The following is a 20,177-nucleotide window of genomic DNA, read 5'->3' on the forward strand; positions in this document are numbered from 1 at the left end:
TTTCCAGAAGTATCATGTAAATAGCACTGGCAGACCTTCTGCCGTTGACAGAGCCAAAAGAGAGGGAAACTAGAATGGTATTTACAATCTAAAGTGTGACTATTAGAGATCTCGAAAGAACTGCGTCCAGCTCTGGAGCCCTCAGCACAGGAAAGACATGGACCTGTTGGAGCAAGTCCAGAGGAGGGCCACAAAGATGATCAGAGGGCTGGAGCACCTCTCCTATAAAGACTGGCTGAGAGAGTTGGGGTTGTTCAGCCTGGAGAAGAGAAGGCTCCGGGGAGACCTTATAGCAGCCTTCCAGTACCTGAAGGGGGCCTACAAGAAAGCTGGAGAGGGACTTTTTACAAAGGCACGTAGTGATAGGACAAGGGGTAATGGCTTTCAACTGAAAGAGGGTAGATTTAGATTAGATATAAGGAAGAAATTCTTCACTATGAGGGTGGTGAGGCACTGGCACAGGTTGCCCAGAGAAGTTGTGGATGCCCCATCCCTGGAAGTGTTAAGGCCAGATTAGATGAGGCTTTGAGCAACCTGATCTAGCAGAAGGTGTCCCTGCCCATGGCAGGGGGGGTTGGAACTAGATGACCTTTAGAGGTCCCTTCCAACCCAAACCATTCTATTATTCTATGATTATATAACTGAAGAAAATCTTACAGTCTAGGGAGGGCTATTAGAGTGATTTCCAATATAAACAATCATCAACTTGAATACAGATTGGTTTTAATACTGCAACATTCTTTATCACTGCAATCATCATCAAGAAACAGGAACTGGCAAAGAAATCTTATGCAGTTCACTTCTGTGACTGCATCTCAGCCATTGGTTTAAGTACATGCCTGGCTGTCAAGGGAGGTCATCCCTTTAAAATCGTGTGCTTATAGCAGGACACCATAATACATACCCTGTGGTGTCAGATTCTTAGATCATTCAGTGTCTGCCCTGAACGTTGCCTTTCAGAAGTGGTCACCCTGAGCCAGGAGGTGGTTCTCAAACTTAGGTTTGGATTCTGTTGAATTCCACCCAGTCATTAACTGCTTACTTTCAGCTTTCCCACACACAGCAGTGAATAGGTTGGCACTGAAAATTACAACCCTCGGGTTTATGCGGGTATTTATTTCAGCACTTGCATCTCAGCAGGCCTCTCAGGCCCTTCTGGGCCTGACCTAATGCTCTTCCATGAAGGGACATTGCCAGCATCCCTGGGGTACCACCTCCCATGTATCGCCATCTCTGGTGGTCTACAGGCTGACCTCAGACATGAAGCACTTAGAAGCACACCAGTGTCAGGGAGTTGGCCTGGTGTGATAGTTTCCCTGATTTGTCTTGCTGTCAAGCCCTTCAGAGTCCAAGAAAGCTGATGAGAGTGATTCAGATTAAGGCCAAACACTCACTATGTTGCAAACTGTTGTACTTCACCAGCATTCTGAAGATTGCAGGTTCTGGATACTGAACAGGCCAGGCTCTGGACTAAATGTTAGCACAGTGAATTCTTTACTGTCAGTTGTGATTTGTTGCTGTAAAATCAGGCCTTGGAATAAATAGATTATATTCACAATTTCATTTTTCTGATATATTTAGGGTTGCAATTCCTCAGCTGAGCTTGCAGTCAGAAGCCTTTCCTCAGAGGACTCTTGTATCAGGTCCATGTGTATCTGTTCTGACAGGTAGAGAGTTTTGGTAGACACGTCTGTGTTTAATGAACTTTTCCATACAACTAAAGAACTATAGGAGTTTTCATACATGTGTGATAAAAAAAATTTGCAACTTCTCTTTAAAGACTGCTTGCGTTCAGCTGCACACAGAGGTGGGGGGGAAATAATAGGAATTTCTCATTTATACAGTGAATTTGTTCCTGGGAGTGCCAGAAGAGGACCAGCAGAAAGACTGTGTCATTTAGGGCCACATAAACTCCTACAGGAGTTACATGCGTTTCACAGATCTGATGGTAGGTCTGTATGTAGGAAGGAGTTACTAACCATCTGTAGACGTTCTGCTAAAGAAAGATTCGGGATTCAAAAGGAGCACCTGCTAGCAGAAATGTTTATCTGGCATGTAGATTACTAGAGTGAGGGAATACAAAGATTCAAATCAATAGGAAGGATTTTAATGACTGCTTTTTCTTAACCAATAAATGGGGCTCCTTGTTCCATTTAAGTTAACACGAAGAATTATACAGAGATAGCGATGATTTATGAGGTTGCCATTCTTAAAATATCAGCATAGGGCATGTATCACTAAATATGGTCTACAGATATGTCACCTCAAGCTGTGATTGTATTGCATCTCTGAAATTAAATATCTTGACTCATCACAGAAGTGGTTGCAAGTAACAGTGAAGGACCTCAACAGAAGGTATATTTTCCCCTGAGACAGCACCACAGCACACAGTCCAGGCTTATCAGTCTGTTGGGTTGCTGAAAATGCCATTACTCTTTTGGGATCTTTAAAGACATCGTGCATTCTTGTTAGTTCTTAAAGATCCTATAGATCTGGATAAACTCAACTATTACAAGTGTTTTCTGCTTTCTTGGCTTCTCTTTGTATTTTCAATTGTCTGTTGCCACCACCTAGAAAGCTGAACCTTTAAACAGCTGTCTCTTGTCGCCCTGGAAATGGCAGTGCTTCAGCAGTGGTCAGTGACTGCTCCATTGAGGAGTGCGAGCTGGGACCGTCTGGAACCCAAATAGTCTGGGCAAGTGAGACTGACTGTATTTGTACATGTGGATATGCACTTTCTTCAGTAGCGTTCTCACTGTTGAATCTCCTCCGGTTGCTTTTACAACAGGCAGGTGATAATACCTCTCTTATCCATGGAACTGCTCACAGCAGCAGCTGGGGGGCAGGATGAACCATCTTCACCTCTCCTTCCAGTTCCTGGATCAATAGCTTGTCCAACAGGAGGGAGGGCAGGAAATCGTTTTGTTCTGATGGAGGGCTCCAGCATCCTGCCTTAGGACAACCCTCTCCCTTTTGTTGCTGCCGCTGTGATTCATGAAGTCATCTCCTTGCTGTAAATCAGGACTGTAGATTGCTGCGCATGGGAAGTCCTACATCTTTCTGTCCCAGCGCCATCGTCCTCATGGGGTAGGATTGGAGTTGGATCCATGCCACTTGCTGTGAGCAGTCCCATAAGCAGGCAACACAGAGGTGACGTGGACCTCTGTGTCCTGCGTATCTGACATCCTGCAAAGACACCAGTGGCACAGGCACACTCATCACTCAGGTCAGGAACCACAGCCTACTCCTCAGGGCTGTACCGGGTCATGGCTGGCTGATTACCACCCCTGGGGAAACCACAGCACATTTGCATTCCTGTATGGCCTATGCAGAAGTGGCAGCGGTGTGAAGGAGATGACTGAATATCTATGCAATATATTTCTTGGGCTTCAGAAATGCAGCTTAGTTACCTTTTGGAGAGAACAGCAGTGCAGATCACCTAATGGATACAAATAAATGAATGCTTCGTGACAGCTAGCCTTTGAGTGAATTTATTATTGAATTACACTCCAGCTTTTTAAGAACAAGCTGAGCTGACAAGCTCTCTCACCACTGCAGAAGAAAAAGAAAGACAATGATAAATTACCCTGATGGATAAAGGTAAAGACCTTGTCTCCTCCAAAATACCAGCAATTATATATTATGCATGTTTGGGAAGAAAAAATAATCATTGCCCATATTGAAATGAGTGTTTATGATGATAAAGCAAGTAGCTAAATTAAATTCTGAATGCACAGAATGTCTTTCCACATCATTTTGATGAACAGATAACAAGTACTCTTCTGCTACTTGATCGTTCTTGTATTGATTTTGAAAACACTTACTCCTGCTGTTTGCTTTGTATTTTTAAGCCATTCTTAGTTGTCCATCACCATAAGGAGCAGCACAAGTTGCAGTAGTGTCAAGTTGTTGACTTTGAAGTAGGACACCTGATATATTTGTTCTTTTTTAAGGGACAGCGTCAGAAAGTTGCAAGAAAGAATGGGCTGAAGTCCTGATCCACGGAGTCTTTTATGTTAAATGTTGGCATAGGATTAAAGTGCCTCAGAAAACCATGTGCAGAATTGGCATTTTTTGTAAAGAATATTTGAAACTAAATCAGGTGATTTTTAAGTAGGTGTGTTTTATACCCCTTCTTTTTTGGGACAGGTTGTATATATCTACTTGCTGCCAGCAGTATTAACCCATCCCATTTACATGGGCAGCTAGAAATAACCAGCTGAGTTATAAAGACACATCAGAGAGCAGGATCTGGTATCAGCTGCAAAGTGGTCCCTTGTTGCCCTCAGGTCAGTAGTCTTAAGTACAAAGAGTAGTAAGTTTTCATGGTTTAAAATTCTGATCAGAATTAAATTTGCACATTTCTTTTTCCACTACTGAGTGACAAGGTAGCTGTAAACATGTCACTCCACCTCCCTGTGTCCCCGCTGTGTGCCAGGCTGTACAGTGTACCTTACTGAGCCAGCTGGGGAGGGTTACACAAGCACTGTTAGATGCTGTCGTGGTTTAACCTCCGCCAGCAGCTGAGCACCACCCAGCCACTCGCTCACTCTCCCCGCCCCGCAGTGGGATGGGGGAGAGAATCAGAAGAGTAAAAGTGAGAAAACTCGTGGGTTGAGATAAGAACAGTTTAATAATTTAAATAAAATAAAATAGTATTAATAATAACAATAATAATAAAAGAATATACAAAGCAAGGGATACACGATGCAATTGCTCACCACCCGCTGACCGATGCCCAGCCAGTCCCCGAGCAGCGGCCCCCCTGGCCAGCTTCCCCCAGTTTATGTACTGAGCATGACGTCCCATGGTATGGAATGTCCCTTTGGCCAGTTGGGGTCAGCTGTCCTGGCTGTGCCCCCTCCCAGCTTCTTGTGCACCCCCAGCCTTCTCAGTCAGTAGAGCATGGGACGCTGAAAAGCCCTTGGCTAGTGTAAGCATTACCTGGCAACGACTAAAACATCGGTGTGTTATCAACATTGTTCTGGTCCTAAATCCAAAACACAGCACTGTACCAGCTACTAGGAAGAAAATTAACTCTATCCCTGCCGAAACCAGGACAGGTGCTAAGGTAGACAGGTATGCTATAAATGCATGTGTGCACCATTTTAATGGTTTTTATTGTCACAGTTAAGCTGTATCGAACCCAAGCCCTATCAAAACCAAAATTGTGAGTATTGATCATGGCCAAAGAACAACTGAGAGAATAGGGGAGGATCAAAATGGCTTTCAAAACGTTTCGGTAGTCCCTCTGGTTCAGCTGTGAATGATTTCAAAGAATATTATAATGCTATCTTAGTATCCTTGAAGGAAGACGTTCAAAGCACCTTCTCTTTTCCTTTCACCCATTTCTTCCCACATCTGGAGGGCTGCAGGTTCACCCCAGCAGATCTTCCTGAGCTTCCTTCACAGAGAAACCAAAGTGCTCTGTCTTTTCTGTACTTTTCCCTCAAGAAAAGTGTGAAGTAAGAAACGCTTCTTTTCTAGCCAAAGACAAAGTTAGAATTCAAAAAACACAAACTCATCAGGTGTGGCTTTCTGCTGATGATTTCTCCCCAGATGGCTGGTCCAGCCCATGGCTCTGGCCTGGCTCCAGCAGGATGCGGCTCCGTTGGGCTGGCAGCGAAATGCCGTGGGTCGGATGCACCCACTGAACTGCAGGCACCCCGGAGGCGATGCAGGAGCTCATGGAGCACAGCAGCTCCGCGGGTTAGGACAGCTTTGAAAGATAAACGCCGCATCTGTTTAAGACTGTGTCATAGCATTAGACCCCACCCAGCGTTCCTGAGAGTGAGCACTGGTGGCACAGTGCGGTACCTGCATTGATGAGTACGGGGTCATTTTTTTTCATATTTTAAACCAAGCTAACGCAGCACCTCTTCAAACCCTCTCCTTCCCAGCATTACTGTCTTCCAAAGGCATCGTTCTGCTTTTGTTGCTTTCTGCTTAAATGAACTACTTATTAGCTACAAATCATAGCTTTTTGAAATACAGGAGAATAATGAGGAATTTTCAAAGACAGCGTTTTTTATTTCGGTAATTATTCCTTTTAAGCACAGGAAAGCATACTTTTAAAACTTACCTTTTCAGTGTACAGGGCATATAGATATATATGCCTTTTCAATGTTTGCCTTTTTCTTTTGATTTTAAATTATATAGTATGGCATTATTTCAGTGTAAAATGATTTTGAGTTGAACATGGCATTATTTCCATATAATAAACTAACGCAACATATGCAGCTTACTTCCACTTCGTGGAATTTGTACCCACAGGACTCTATGAAAGCAAAGTTCCTATCCATTTTTATGTTTATTTCCATAACATAGCATAATCATAATATAATTATATTCGCCTTTCACAAGTGGCAGTAGAAGGGAATCCTGTGTGCAGTCATTAGAGAAACCGGGGTGCAGTTTTTAAAAAATATTAAAAAACATTGGACATTTATTACCAAGCACAAATTCTTGCGTAGGATCTTCTTAGTGTGATTTGGGCACGCTTCCGGGATCAGGCAAGGCAGCTGATATAAATGCTGCACCATCCCGTACCTGGGATTAAAAGGTCTCAGGTGATACCTGTGTACCTAGGAGCTCTTGGAGTGTGCAGAAAGCAGAACTCAAGCCTCCAAAACTCCCAAGCAGGAAAACAAAACTCCTAATGAGTTAAGTACCCCCTGCATTGCACAGGTGCTGATGTGCACATTTGGGTTTAGGAGTCTAACTACGATACAGATGCTGATGTATTCTCTTGGATCTGGCACGTACATATTTGATTAATATTTATTCAATATTCAAGGTACGTTCCTCTGAAAAAAGAGCATCCCACGTGCCCATTGTTTTACAGTACTCGTTGATAGACGTGTCTGGCATGATAACTATGAGCTGAGCCAGTAGCTCCATTCAATATAATAACATCACTAGAAACTGCATATCCTGTTCAATGGAGAGATTTGATTATTTCATTACTGCATAAGGCTTCTTCAAATTAAATACCGGCTCACTGTTGTGATGATTCGCATCTGGGACCTTAGCACGTTCATTCTGCAAAAAGCTGGAGCTTTCTGCCCCAAGCTCTTTGCTGCCTCGCCTCTGCAGAGGTTTGCTGACCCCAGACCAGACTGGAGAGCTTGAGCACCCCTCGGCCAGCTTAGTGTAAAATCTCCTTTCCCACTTAAAACTGTGGGGCAACTGGTGTGAGCTGATCCTGTTGGCTTTGCACTGATGGGGTAAAGTTCTGCCTTGCCAGATCAGCTTTGGGGCAGTTGCCTCTAGCTGTTGGATGCTAACAGCGGAGTCCAAGTACAGTTTTCAGCCATTTCAATATATCAGGAAGAGCCTGTCCTTCGAGTGTGACATTTACTTGCTAAATTGTTTAAAACCCCCTACATAAAAAAGCAGTTTTAAAATCCCAGTCATAAAATCTTATATATTTCATTGAACCACTTTTTTTCCTAATTCCTTTGGATCATTACAAAGCTATCAGACAGCTTCTATGTAGTTAAAAAACTTTCCCTATGATCATCAAAAAGAGAGCTCATTTTATAATTAACCTGGAAATAATGTATTTTTTCCTTCTGTTCTGCTCAATTTTGCTTTCATAGTGCCTCAAATTTAATGGAAGGAATTGCTTTTATTTTGGGTCTTCTGCAGAGCTGAATATGTGTCCACAGCCTACATAATAAATACCAGACGTAAAATACTATAATAATACAGAACTGGTAAGTTCTGCAGACATTTTTTGTGAGGACTTGACATGAATACATTATTCATCTCTGAAAGTTATTGCACCATAAAGTCTTTACCTCTCATAGAAATAATGGTTATAGGATCATTTCTGAAAAATTATGAAATGAGCGTAATTCAGTATTAGGTAGAAAAATTATCTTGCACCTTACGAGCCACTGAACTCCTGACTTGGATTTTACAGACCTGAAAAAATAGGAGTGTGATTCTGTTTCTTTGAGATCTCGTACAAAGCAAGAGAGTGTTTCTTGGGTTGTAGTGGAGTAATGGAGAGAATCACCAACTTTTAAAGCATTTCTTAGTCAACCACATTGTGAATAAAAGGATTCTTCACTGAAACTTTGCAGTAAAGCACAGCTCAACTTTACTATGCATTGCATTTCCTATAAAACTCTGTTCTAAAATGCTTTCACTTAAATAGTATAGTTGGAGCCAGTTTTATAATTTCAGAGACCAGCATCAGTGTCTTTTCCTCGTTATTTCCTATTTGCTGAGCCGCCTTCCTGTATTCCTTATCCTCCCACCTTCCCATTATAGCTCAACTGAGAAATCTTGGGATGCAAAAATAGCGAGTCAATGAGGCATAGAGACCCAAGATGTTTTGAATGGCAGAAGTGGCATCTCTTTCCAACAGTGGCCAGATTGCTTGGCAGATCAGAGAGGAAGATTGTGCTTTCATAAAGAGAAAAAAGGCACACACCGAGTAGGTGAACAAGGTTCAAATCTTGGGAGAAGTTTTCAAAGCAATAAGGGCCTGAGTCTTTCAGGAATGGAGCCAGCAGGGAATTATTTTGAGAGCAATGATCATGGTTTTTCTAGAAGCGGTAGGTAGTCCTCAAATGATGCTACATTTTGTTACTAAACTGTCGTGCAATACAGGTGCCTTCTTTTCCTTTTGGAGGAGCTACAGCTAGCAGTCACTAGTATTGCTAACAAAGGTGATGCCAAAGGAGGTTTTTGAGAACTATCAGTTTGTAAGTCTTCACAGGGCAGAATGCAGGCAGATGCATGCAGAGCTTGAGAAACTGGGCAGCAGCTGGTCACAAAACCAATCCTGCTCATGAAGACTAAAAATATCAGATGAAGACAACCCACTGGTTTGATACTGTGAGGTTAGACTCTGAAGAGGCAACAAGAATTAAAATCCGTATCTGGAGGTATTATTGTAAATCTTGATTAATAAGCGCTTTCCTCTGTACTTCAAATACCAACTTCATTAGCCACATTTGTGAAAGTGTTGCTTTTTCCCCTGTCCTTCTTAAGACAACTTAAGAAATGGGCATTCATTGACACGTTTCATTCCGTTGGCTTTACTGTGTGTTTTGTAGAATATCTAAAAGACTGTAGAAGGTTTCTTGCAAAAGGTTAACAGTTAAGGACCATACCTGCATAAAGAATCATCAGCATCTCCTGACCCTTCAGTGATGGGACCTTATAAGTAACTTCACTGAGTGGATTAAACAAACAGAACAAATACTGTTTCTTGCCGCAAACAACTTAGCATTGACTTTCTTTTATTGAGCCTCATCAGAGCTCTTATAAACTTTGCTCTTCATCTTCCCCTCTTTTTCTCCTGGGTCTCCCACTCCATCAGCTGCTCAGAAAGTTGAGTGGCAGGATCTGTTGCAAGCCATGTCTGTCAGTGCCACTTTAGCAAGTCCCCGTTTGGGACTTGGTTGAATGTCAGCGCATTTAGTCCCTTTGTCAGATTGACACTGGCATTCTGGTGCTCCCCTTACTGGCGAGCTTCTCTGCTAAGCCTAATTAATGATTTGTATTCCAGCTGCCCAACACATGCCAAACCCTTTCAGAAACTCACTTGTGCTATCCATGGTGGTGTGGGAGTCTTTCTGCATGACTACTCTTTAATTTTTGTTTTTTCATATAAGCGTGCCTTTCTTGTTTAACAAGGAACCCTTCAGCAAGATCTTTTCTATTCTGTTTCCTAACCTTAATTCCTTAATTCAGATGGCAGCTAAGATCAGTAAGTGGGTTTCCAATTTAAGCCTTTCCTACAGCTAAACTGAACTGAACAGGGATTGGCTCAGTTCAAGGAAAGACTATCAGGAGTTTTTTCTGCCCAGTTAAGAGGCAAGTGGGCAGGGCTTTTTTTACAGACAGCTTTTGAGGGAGGTACTGCCACAAGCAATGAACTTGAAGGTCTGTATGTTCTGCTGTTTCCTCTTCTTCTTTTGTCCTTCATCTGCCAGCTCAGGCATTTTCTCTGTGTCCATGTGTTTGATCATGATGCCCTTAGCTTTTACCTGGCATTCTACCAATTTTCCTATCTGTCCTAGTACTAGACTGCCCTGAGGTTGTTTAACGTGAGACAGGTGCATTCAACCCAAAATGGACGAGGTACATTTTGCTGCACTCTGTGTTATTATCAAGCAAAAAGGTCACAGCAGCTAAAGCCGTGAGATTGTGTTTGTAGCAAATGACTGTATTTACAGGCACTTACCAGCAAGGTGCCTGAGCATATCACAGATGAAGTTCCATGAGAATGTAAAAATCCCTATGCAAAGGATTAGCAGATTACTACAATTATCCTTCTAATGTCTCTGTAAGGAGGGGATGTGCCTCAATTGTGATTTTGCAGGTGGAGTACAAAGACCCATGCAGACTAGTTGTCACGACCAGTTTCACACAGAAAGTCTGAGCAGAGGAAGAAATAGAACTGAGATCACCTAATTTCATTAAGAACCTCTTCCCAATGAGAATAACTTTCTAGATTTTCACTTTATGTTGCTCTGTTGACGTTTCATCCACAGCAGAAGGATAACTCCCATATATATAAATAGATATATATATATACACACCAATAAAATATGGAAGTGGTAAGTAACTTCAAAGAGATGAAGAGATTTATGGTGGCAAATTAAAATATTTATTATTAATAACTTGGCTGAGGATGGCTAAGCAGGCATGATAACCATCTCCAGACATCTGAAACCTTTAAAGGAGAAGGCACAATGAGTTACGATGGAAATATTTTGAGGACCTGCAGAAGTTCATTGGGTGAGATTTCCCATGGCACCTATCCTCAGTCAAGGAAAGAATATACATTTCTTGCAGCAAAAGGGGGTTTAGGGTGCATGGAATTTTCTTTTCCCACTGAAAAATGTTTAGCACAAGCAGTATTTTTGTCTATTTCCCAGTGCCAAGCGCAGTGTCAGTAGAAAACATCTATGAATAAGAAGTATTGGAAGGGCCAATGTCTAAGTTATGAGATGTTGGATCAGAGTCAGTATTAAAGACAAATCTTTAATGTACTCCCATAATGTGAAATGGCTTTTTGGGAATTTACTTTTCTGGCTTCTGTACTAAAGCTGGTTTTGTCTGCTTGAATTTTGTTGACAGCCTGTCAAAGTTTCTTTATATCTGAGCAATGGGAAAGTAAAGGCATCGGTGCATCCCTGTCTGTTTTGACACTGTGGCCCAGATCTTACCAGGAAGACTTAATTTAATTTTCTAGGGAATAAAGAATGACTTCACAAAACGATGGTGTAAAATTGTCTGCTACACCATCTGGCGCAGATAGCATTTTGACAATGATTTGGTGTTTCAGGGAAGCTTTTATGGACAAATTAAGAAAAAAAAAGAAAAGAAAAGTCTAATTGAAGAGGAAGAAAAAAAGCAGACTGCTGTTCATTGTAAAACAAGAATCCATACAACCTGATGTGAAAGTAATGAAAGAAAGAAACAAACAAAAAAGTCAGAAAACAGAGGCAATAGGTGGAATCTGTTAATAATTCAATGGAAAGATGAGGCTACAGCTACGAGAAATTCAGTTTTGTTCAACTGCAGAAAAGACTCTGAAGTGGCAGGTCTAGCCTAATGGAATAAATCTCTTCTATTAACATGAGAGATAATTTTATGTAAATATATTGGGAGACCTTATAGCGGAGCTGAGCGTCTTAGCAGTACCACTTAACTTGTTTGTAGTGTAATTGCATTTAGACCAAGGTCTTCTGAAGGAAATGGCTGACTAAATTAGCATTAACCAGGTTCCTGGGGGGCTCGGTGTGTTGTGGGTAGTCGATCTTCCTTCCAGAAAGGGCATGTTGACACCAGAGAAGCCAGCTGCTTCCACCACACTGTATTAACTGTTTTTCCCAAGTGGGGCAAATTGTCACCCGGGGAGGAAGAAGATTTGAGACTCTAATCGGGCAGAGTCTGGGCCTCAGTTTTCCTCCATTTTCCATCCCTACTGCTTTTAAATGAATTCAGATTTGTGCATGTTGCTCCAGCTTCTTTTTATCACTGGTTTGGGAAAGTTGTCCTCTTTGTGGGAACATCTTTCCTTATAGCATGTAAATAAAGCTATTGTTACAGTCCTCGGGAGGATGGTGGATGCAGCTGGGCCTGCTGACGAGCTGCTTCTCTGAGAAGAGTTGCCAGCATCGCCTGAGTTAGTCAGCACATAGATGTGCTAACAGAGTTGGAGTGCAGTGCTGTGAAGCATCGTCTAGAATGGGAACAGAGTGTCTTCCTGGAAGGTGGGAGTTCAAATGCATTTGTTACAGCTGCCAAGATGAGAGGAAGCTCTTTGTTTGTCCATGTTGTGCTGGTGCTTGTTATTGAAGAAATAGTTGTCAGTGATATGTAGTGGACCAGATGCTTGCTGATATAAAGCACATCCCCCCGTTAAAATGAGCTGAGGATCTAGGCCAATGTGCTTGCAATATTACTTAGAAGTTTGCAACTGCTTGGACATGTGTTTTGTGTAGGACAGCAGGAGAGACACCTGCAACATGTTGTATTATTTTTTCCTTTGCTTGCTTTTAACTCCTGGAAGGAAGAAACAACAGGTGGAAGTGTTCTTTTCGAGTTCACAAAATGTATGATCTTGTCTCTCAAGTATTTTAAAGCATTTGTAGTCCCAGTGTTGGCTTGAATATGCTGTCAGTAATTCAGAATACTTAGTCCCTTGTGCTCTGCAGCAAGAAGATCTTAGTCTTCAAGCAACAGTCTGTAGTGATTCCTTGTCTTTCACAAAATGCGCAGCCATTTGATAAGAAGCTGAGAGAAGACAGCTTCAAACCCTTCCCCAGGTCTCTCTAAAGGATGGAAAAGGAGATGGGGCAGGGTGGAGGGGATCGTGGAAGAATCTGGGAAGAGAAGGCCTCGCTTCTGCTCTTAGCTCAGACATGTGATTAGACATACTCACTTTGTGCAAAATTGCACAACAGTTGGTGACCTGTTGACTTCAGTGGGGTTATTCCAAGCATTGGCATTTTTCCAAGCATATTCCATGGCATCGTGATCCTTTGAGTTACGCTTTGCCTGCCTGTTAGAGAATGATGCGTATATTACTGTATTGGAATATTATTTTGAATTTGTTGTGTATGGAAAGCTGAGTTAGAGCCTTCAGTGGGAGAAGCAATAGAAGAATGAAGAATATTATTAGCTCCAAGCTGGGCCCAAGTCTTTTCCTACATGATTCCTAACAAGCCAGTGATGATATATCGGAGAAAACTCAGTGACAGAAAAATAATTTCCATTATCTCATTTGCCTGTGGCCTGTTCCAAAATTACATATGAATCCAGTCACAGTTTAGATTGCCAACACATTCTGGTAACGCTTCGAGAATTTTTGTTAATACAGGAGCTCTCCATTTAGATCGGTAGGAGTTTTGTTTAAGACTCCCTGACAAATGGTCTGTGTTCTGTACTGTGGAATATACAACTAGTGCAGCCCTTATTAAATAGAAATTATACTTTATCTCCTTGCATTATACATTATCAGATTTTTAGGTGGACTGTAAGAAAATAGCTTGATCTTTCCCTGATGATCCGTGTTTATGAAATCATCTTTACAAAATATTGCAAATACCATCCTTTGCCTCAGTGAACCAGTAAAGCGACATTTCTCAGTTGAAGTGGGTAGATAGCAAGTGCAGCTGGGATCATTTACTCTAGCTGAGATCTGGTCCTGCACCTGTAGAAACATTGGCTTTCAATCTCTGCTCTCCAGCAGGACAGCAGTTAGGAAAATCACTCACTGGGTCATGTTAGCACACTGACACCACAATTTGCTGTTGCTGCTCAGAAAAATAGTTACCTTCAGCCAAAAATTGGGTTCAGACACTCTCACAGACATGTGATGCTTTGTCTTTATAGGAAGCTCCTAAGGTAGAGGCATAGTAATGACTTAGAGGTCTGGAAACAGACTTTGGAATAAGAACCTAGAAAATCTGTCTTTGGCTTTACAGCAGATTTTCTGACTGACCTTGGACAACTGAAAATCACTCTGTGCTTTATTTCCTGTCTCTGTAAAATACCTATCTTGCAGTATTAATCAATGTTTGTAAAGATCCTTGAAATCCTTAGATAAAAGAGCACATTACAGAGCACAGAGTAATTGGAATAGATGTAGCCTATACAATACTGCAATCTACCAAACTTGGAAAGAAAGATGGGAAGAAAAAGCCTGTCTTGTTAGCATGCTCAGTTCCCCAAGCAGGTTGTAGGGAAGCTATCTGAACCTAGCAAATTATCTGTCGTGGTTTTCCCAAGCGTGGAAGAAATGAGCTGTCAAGCCTTGGTCAGGGTGCTTCTGCCACAGAATTTTTGTGTCTTAAATGCGCCCATGCAGTGCTTGGTGGGTTTCTGTTCTCTTTGATTCTAAAATGTGCTTTGCCCTTAATTTGGGCAATATTGTCAAGACACTGTGAAACTTGTTTATAGCAAATTCCAGTGTGATGTTGTGAACCCTACAGAAGTCCACAGTTAATGAAGTATATGCGTAGGATAAAGGTAAACCTCATTTTAGGTATTGAATGTTCTTACACAACTCCTGAGAAAGTCTTCAAGAGCAGCATCCCACCATCAAGACACACAGCATGGCCCCTAGCTTTCCAGGACATAAGGGCCTGGGCTTTCTAATCCATAGGATTCCCAGCCACAGAAGTAGAGGAAAAACCTGATTTTGTCAAAAGACTTACTATTTCTTACAATTTTTCTCCTTCTTGCAGACATGCGTGTGTGATTCGAGGCCAGGTGATGACAGCAGATGGGACCCCTCTAGTTGGAGTGAACATCAGCTTTGTCAACAATCCTCTTTTTGGATACACAATCAGCAGACAAGACGGCAGGTAGGATGTCTTTCTAGGATTTACAGTGTTCAAGCAGCAGTTATGGCATTATTACCATCAACACTAAAGAGAAACTCTTTCCAAGAGTACGTTTATTGTTGATGCCTTTTGGAGATGTTGATGCATTATTGTTAGTTGTTATGGGGCTACATCTGGCTGGTGACCGGTCACCAGCGGTGTTCCTCAGGGTTCAGTTCTAGGGCCAGTCCTGTTCAATATATTTATCAACAATCTGGATGCAGGAGTTGAATACACCATTAGCAAGTTTGCTGATGATACCAAACTGGGAGGTGGGGTTGACTGTCTTGAGGGACAAGAGGCCCTGCAGAGGGATCTAGATAGACTGGAGCATTGGGCAATTATCAATGGCATGAAATTTAGCAAGTCCAAATGCTGGATCCTGCACCTACGACGGAGTAATGCCGAGCACAAGTCTAAACTGGGAGAGGAGTGGCTGGAGAGCAGCCCTGCAGAGAGGGATCTGGGGGTGCTGGTTGACATCAGGCTCAGTATGAGTCAGCAGTGTGCCCTGGCAGCCAAGAGGGCAAACCGCATCCTGGGGTGCATCAAACACAGCATAACCAGCCGGTCAAAAGAGGTGATTATCCCACTCTATTCAGCGTTGGTGCATCCTCACCTCGAGAAATGTGTGCAGTGCTGGGCCCCACAATTTAAGAAGGATGTGAAGGTCCTTGAGTGGTCAATGCCCCAAGCCTGTCAGTGTTTGACAATGCCCTTAATAACATGCTTTAACTTTTGGTCAGCCCTGAATCGGTCAGGCAGTTGGACTAGATGATCCTTGTAGGTCCCTTCCAACTGAAAATATTCTGTTCTATTCTATTCTTATTTCTATTATTTATTATTGTTAACTTTGTGATATCACCTAGAATCTTTAGCCAACAGTTGGGCAATGCAGTGCCCATGCACGTAAAGAAAAGATGCCTCCTGCTCCCAACACCTCTCTTCTTGCTAATTCATGTTGAAATGATTAGGAAGAAGTCATTAAGATTACGGTTGTGTTAGAGGCAAGTGCTTAAAATCTGAGCAATCACGCTCAACCAAAACAAAAGCATTGCAAATTGGGAAAGTCTTTCATCTTATCTTTTGTCTGTCAGTGCTAATTGGCTCCCTTTCTTTTAAGAACAAAAATGAAACATAAGGGGTTCCAGCTGCACATGCTGTATGTATTGACTACTAACCACGAGCACTTGGGCGAGGATTTATAGATTTTAGCACCTCTCCAATCCACAACTTTCATTAAAGGTTTGACTTGGCCTGAGAAGGTGATAGGATTATAATGAGAGAGAGGAACATGTGCTTGCAATGTGTGCTTAATGCTGCCTTGTTCATGCTCAGGAGGGTTTGCACCTTTTGTAACACTGATGGTGACTAGGAGGCTTTCCGAGTGATGCTCCACCTCTTGGATGACATGATAATAAAATCTGGATAATAAAAAGGCATCCTAGGAAAACTAGTGGTCTCCTTTGGAAAAGGGTGACTCTGGAGCTGGTGCCTTTGTATTGCCTGTAGCTTAGGCATTGCTACAAAAAGGAGGAAGTCTTGCACATTTATGCTATGAGTATCTTTGTCAACCTTACTGAACCTACTTTGCGTGAAAGTGAGATCCAAACTGCACTCTCAAGATCAGATTGCTGCGTATACACTGGCACAAAACCTGTGTCTATTAGATAAATATGCCTGCAAAATTCCTGGACAATAATGCCTGCCATAACCTTTTTTCCACCTGTTTCCTTGTCCTATATACAATACCCAACTACTATTGTAATCTTTCATTTAGATTACAAGTACTTTGAGGAAGGGACCATCTCTTTGCTTTGCAGTTGTGCTGTACCTAGCACAGAGGGCCTTATCTTAAACAGCAAACATACCAGTAAGCTAAACAGGACCAGAGCACGGAGGTGAGCGCTGCTATCCCAGCCCTGGACCTTTGCAATATCTGAGTAACTATTTCTTTCCAATTCCCAGGTGGTGAAAGGCAACTTCCCCCTGCTATAAGCCGCCTTCTGCTGGCAGTTCAAGCCAGGGGTGTTCCTTTCACACCTTGTCCTTCCCAACCTCCAGCTGAGCAGGGGACCCAGGGCAGAAAGCAATGCAGCTGGAGCATCAGTATGCTCCACCAATCTTCACCGGACTGCCGGTTCCTCGGGGCCTGCTGCCAGCCTCCAGAAGTTAAATTAGTTTCAAGGAGCTCAGTGCTGCAGTTTGCTGACTCAGACCCCAGCAGGTACTCAGCTCCAAATGATAAAAATGACAAGAGATCAGCTATCTCAGACAAGGGAGTCTGTGACCAAGTGGGATTCATCCTGAAGCTGGGATTTCTGTTGGCAGCTGCTGGTGGTCAGTGTAACCCCAGACTGCATGGTGTCAGCTCTTCTGATTTCACTTTCTTCACCGTCCTCTCAAATCAACCTGCTTCTCCAGTCTGCTTCTGCAGAAACCTTGTGGAGATCTGGTGTACAACTGACATTCAATAAATTGTCCAGTTGCAGTGCTGAGTCTCTTGAATCATAAAAATACCTTCCAAAATTGTGTGAGGCATGCGTGCAGATATTTTCTCAAATGAATGGGCACAGCAGTGCATCTGTGTACTCTGGAGGTAATAAACGGACAAGTGAAAGCCCTTCTTTCAAAGAACACCAGAATCCAGCGACTTCCTCAGCGGTGAGGTCTTCTAAAAATTACCTTGAAGTATTTAAGAGCATTAAGACTAAAATTGTCAGGGCAGAAAATGATGTCAGACATCCCTTATTTCTAATCCTAGCCTCGCTGCTGATTTAGTGGGTAGCATTAGATGCATCTCTCAACCATCCTAGGCTAGCCAACCAGCCTGTGAAAAGGAGATAACATTTACTTGCCTTCCTTACTGATTGATATAGCATTTATTAAATACTTCTTGCAAAGCACTTTCAAAATCACATAAAGAATTATTGCTATTACAGTTTCTATTCTGTGTTTTGATAGTTTTCAGTAATTTTCTGAATAGAGCATGACTCTCTTCTCATCAGCTTTTTCACAGTGCAGTTTTCATGTGATTGACTTGCTTTGGTTTAAGATGTTGATGCTCTTAAGCAAGAAGTAGCTTCTCCTGAACTACAGTAGCAGACTGCATGTGTTCCCAGTCCACAGCGGTGCACAGTCATATGGAGTCATCTGGACCATCTTTGGTGTCATTCTGGTCTGGAGGAAAAATGGGAGTACGCATGCAATTAGTTACCTTGTTCCAGGGGTTATGAGATAACTGCATAAAACTCACTGGCTTTATTATTTGGCATATTCACCATAGGAATATATATTTTTGAAAATGTGCACTGAGTTGCCTTAAATTGATTTAGCAAATCAGTTTACTGATAGCAGGGCAATAACTGTGTTTTTAAAGTAAGGGAGTTTAAAGACAGAATTGCATCAGTTTAGCTAGATTGGTTCCTAAGCTGATTTTGTTGCTTTGGGTTTGGTTTGTTGTTTTGAGGGGGGTTTTTTTGGCATGACCAAGTTTCAAAATTAGTATCATAAGTGAAATTTCAGTTCTAAAATTACAGTGAACTGAATTTTTCACACCTGTAAGTGGGTTGACTGTATTCCAGGTCTCTGCAAGTAGGTTTCACTCCTATTACAGTACTCAGATACAGCCTCTAATAGTGAAATCCTGGTTCTGTTTAAGTCGCATTACTTAGTCTGAGCAAAACTCTTTGATACCTTCAAGGCTTCCATGTGGTTTTAGCCTAATTATTGTGACACAGACTTTTTTCAGATAAGAAGGCATGAAGATAAAACGACAGCTCTGAAACCACGCTATTGTATGCATTTCTCTATAAAGCAAAGTTAATAGATGGATCGAAGTATCAGTACTGGATTATAAACCACATTTTTGAATAAAGCTTGAAATTTGATCAAACTGGTAGTTTATAGAGACTGTAAATCCTCAGTTTGTAAATCCATGGTTGTGGGTACGGTGTTAATAAAACAACAGGAAAGTCTCCAGACTTTTTTGGTATCATGTACCTGCCATCTTGATGAGGAAAGAAACAGACCGTATCCCATGGTTGTGGGCACGGTGTTAATAAAACAACAGGAAAGTCTCCAGACTTTTTTGGTATCATGTACCTGCCATCTTGATGAGGAAAGAAACAGAAAGAGCCAGCAGATCAATACCTGGCTCCAAGCCTAGCGTCACCAGCAGAATTTTGGGTTTTTTGATCATGGGTCGGTCTACACGACACCAGGCCTGCTGGTGACAGACAGGGTACACCTGTCTCGAAGGTGGAAGAGGATCTTTGCACAGGAGTTAGCAGGGCTCATTGAAAGAACTTTAAACTAGATTTGAAGGGATAAAACCAGGCTTGCTAGAGATAAGCCTGGGGGTGGCATACCAAGGTTTGAGGGACGGTGTGCTAGCGAGGTCCTTCCATCTGCCATATCAGTCTCCATCTAGGGGATGGAGATCCATGCGGCAGCAAAGACACAAGGGCAATGGATGCATTAGAAACCACAGAAGCGCCTGAGAATGGTCACATAGGAATTAGAGCTTCTCACCCCGAAAAGGTGGTGGATCAATAGCCCAACTGAAGTGCATCTACACCAATGCATGCGGTATGGGCAACAAACAGGAGGAGCTGGAAGCCATTGTGCAGCAGGAAAACTATGATACAGTTGCCATCAGAGAAACATGGTGTGATGACTCTCGCAGCTGGAGTGCTGCAGTGGATGGCTATAAACTCTTCAGAAGGGATAGGCAAGGAAGGAGAGGTGGTGGGGTAGCCCTGTACGTTGTAGGGAGTGGTTTGATTGTCTGGAGCTTAATGATGGTGACGATAGGGTTGAGTGTTTATGGGTAAGAATCAGGGGGAAGGCCAACACGGCAGATATGGTGGGAGTCTGTTATAGACCACCCAACCAGGATGAAGAGGCAGATGAAATACTCTATAAGCAGCTGGGAGAGCTCTCACAATCGCTAGCCCTTGTTCTTGTGGGGAACTTCAACTTACCAGATGTCTGCTGGAAATACAATACAGCAGAGGGGAAACAGTCTAGAAGGTTCCTGGAGTGTGTGGAAGATGATAACTTCCTGACACAGATGATGGTGAGGGAGCCAACTAGGGAAGGTGCCCCCTGGACCTGTTGTTTACGAACAGAGAAGGACCTGTGGGTGATGTGATGGTTGGAGGCCGTCTTGGGCATAGTAATCACAAAATGATAGGGTTTTCAATTCTTGGAGAAGTAAGGAGGGGGATCAGCAGAACTGCTACTTTGGCCTGTTTAGGAGACTGGGTGACACAGTCCCTTGGGAGGCAGTCCTGAAGGGCAAAGGAGTCCAGGAAG

General features: G+C 42.5%; 1 protein-coding gene across 1 annotated transcript in view; it reads left to right on the plus strand.

Annotated features, from left to right (window-relative positions):
* Nucleotides 1-20,177, plus strand: part of TENM4 (teneurin transmembrane protein 4) — a 619,397-nt gene that overhangs the window by 516,628 nt on the left and 82,592 nt on the right. The window contains exon 19 of the mRNA XM_009323472.1: nt 14,721-14,840. Within this exon, the coding sequence (XP_009321747.1) occupies nt 14,721-14,840 (120 nt within the window). The remainder of the gene's footprint in view (nt 1-14,720; nt 14,841-20,177) is intronic.

Source organism: Pygoscelis adeliae, unplaced genomic scaffold (assembly GCF_000699105.1).
Source record: "Pygoscelis adeliae isolate BGI_AS28 unplaced genomic scaffold, ASM69910v1 Scaffold84, whole genome shotgun sequence".
Classification (NCBI taxonomy): Eukaryota; Metazoa; Chordata; class Aves; order Sphenisciformes; family Spheniscidae; genus Pygoscelis; species Pygoscelis adeliae.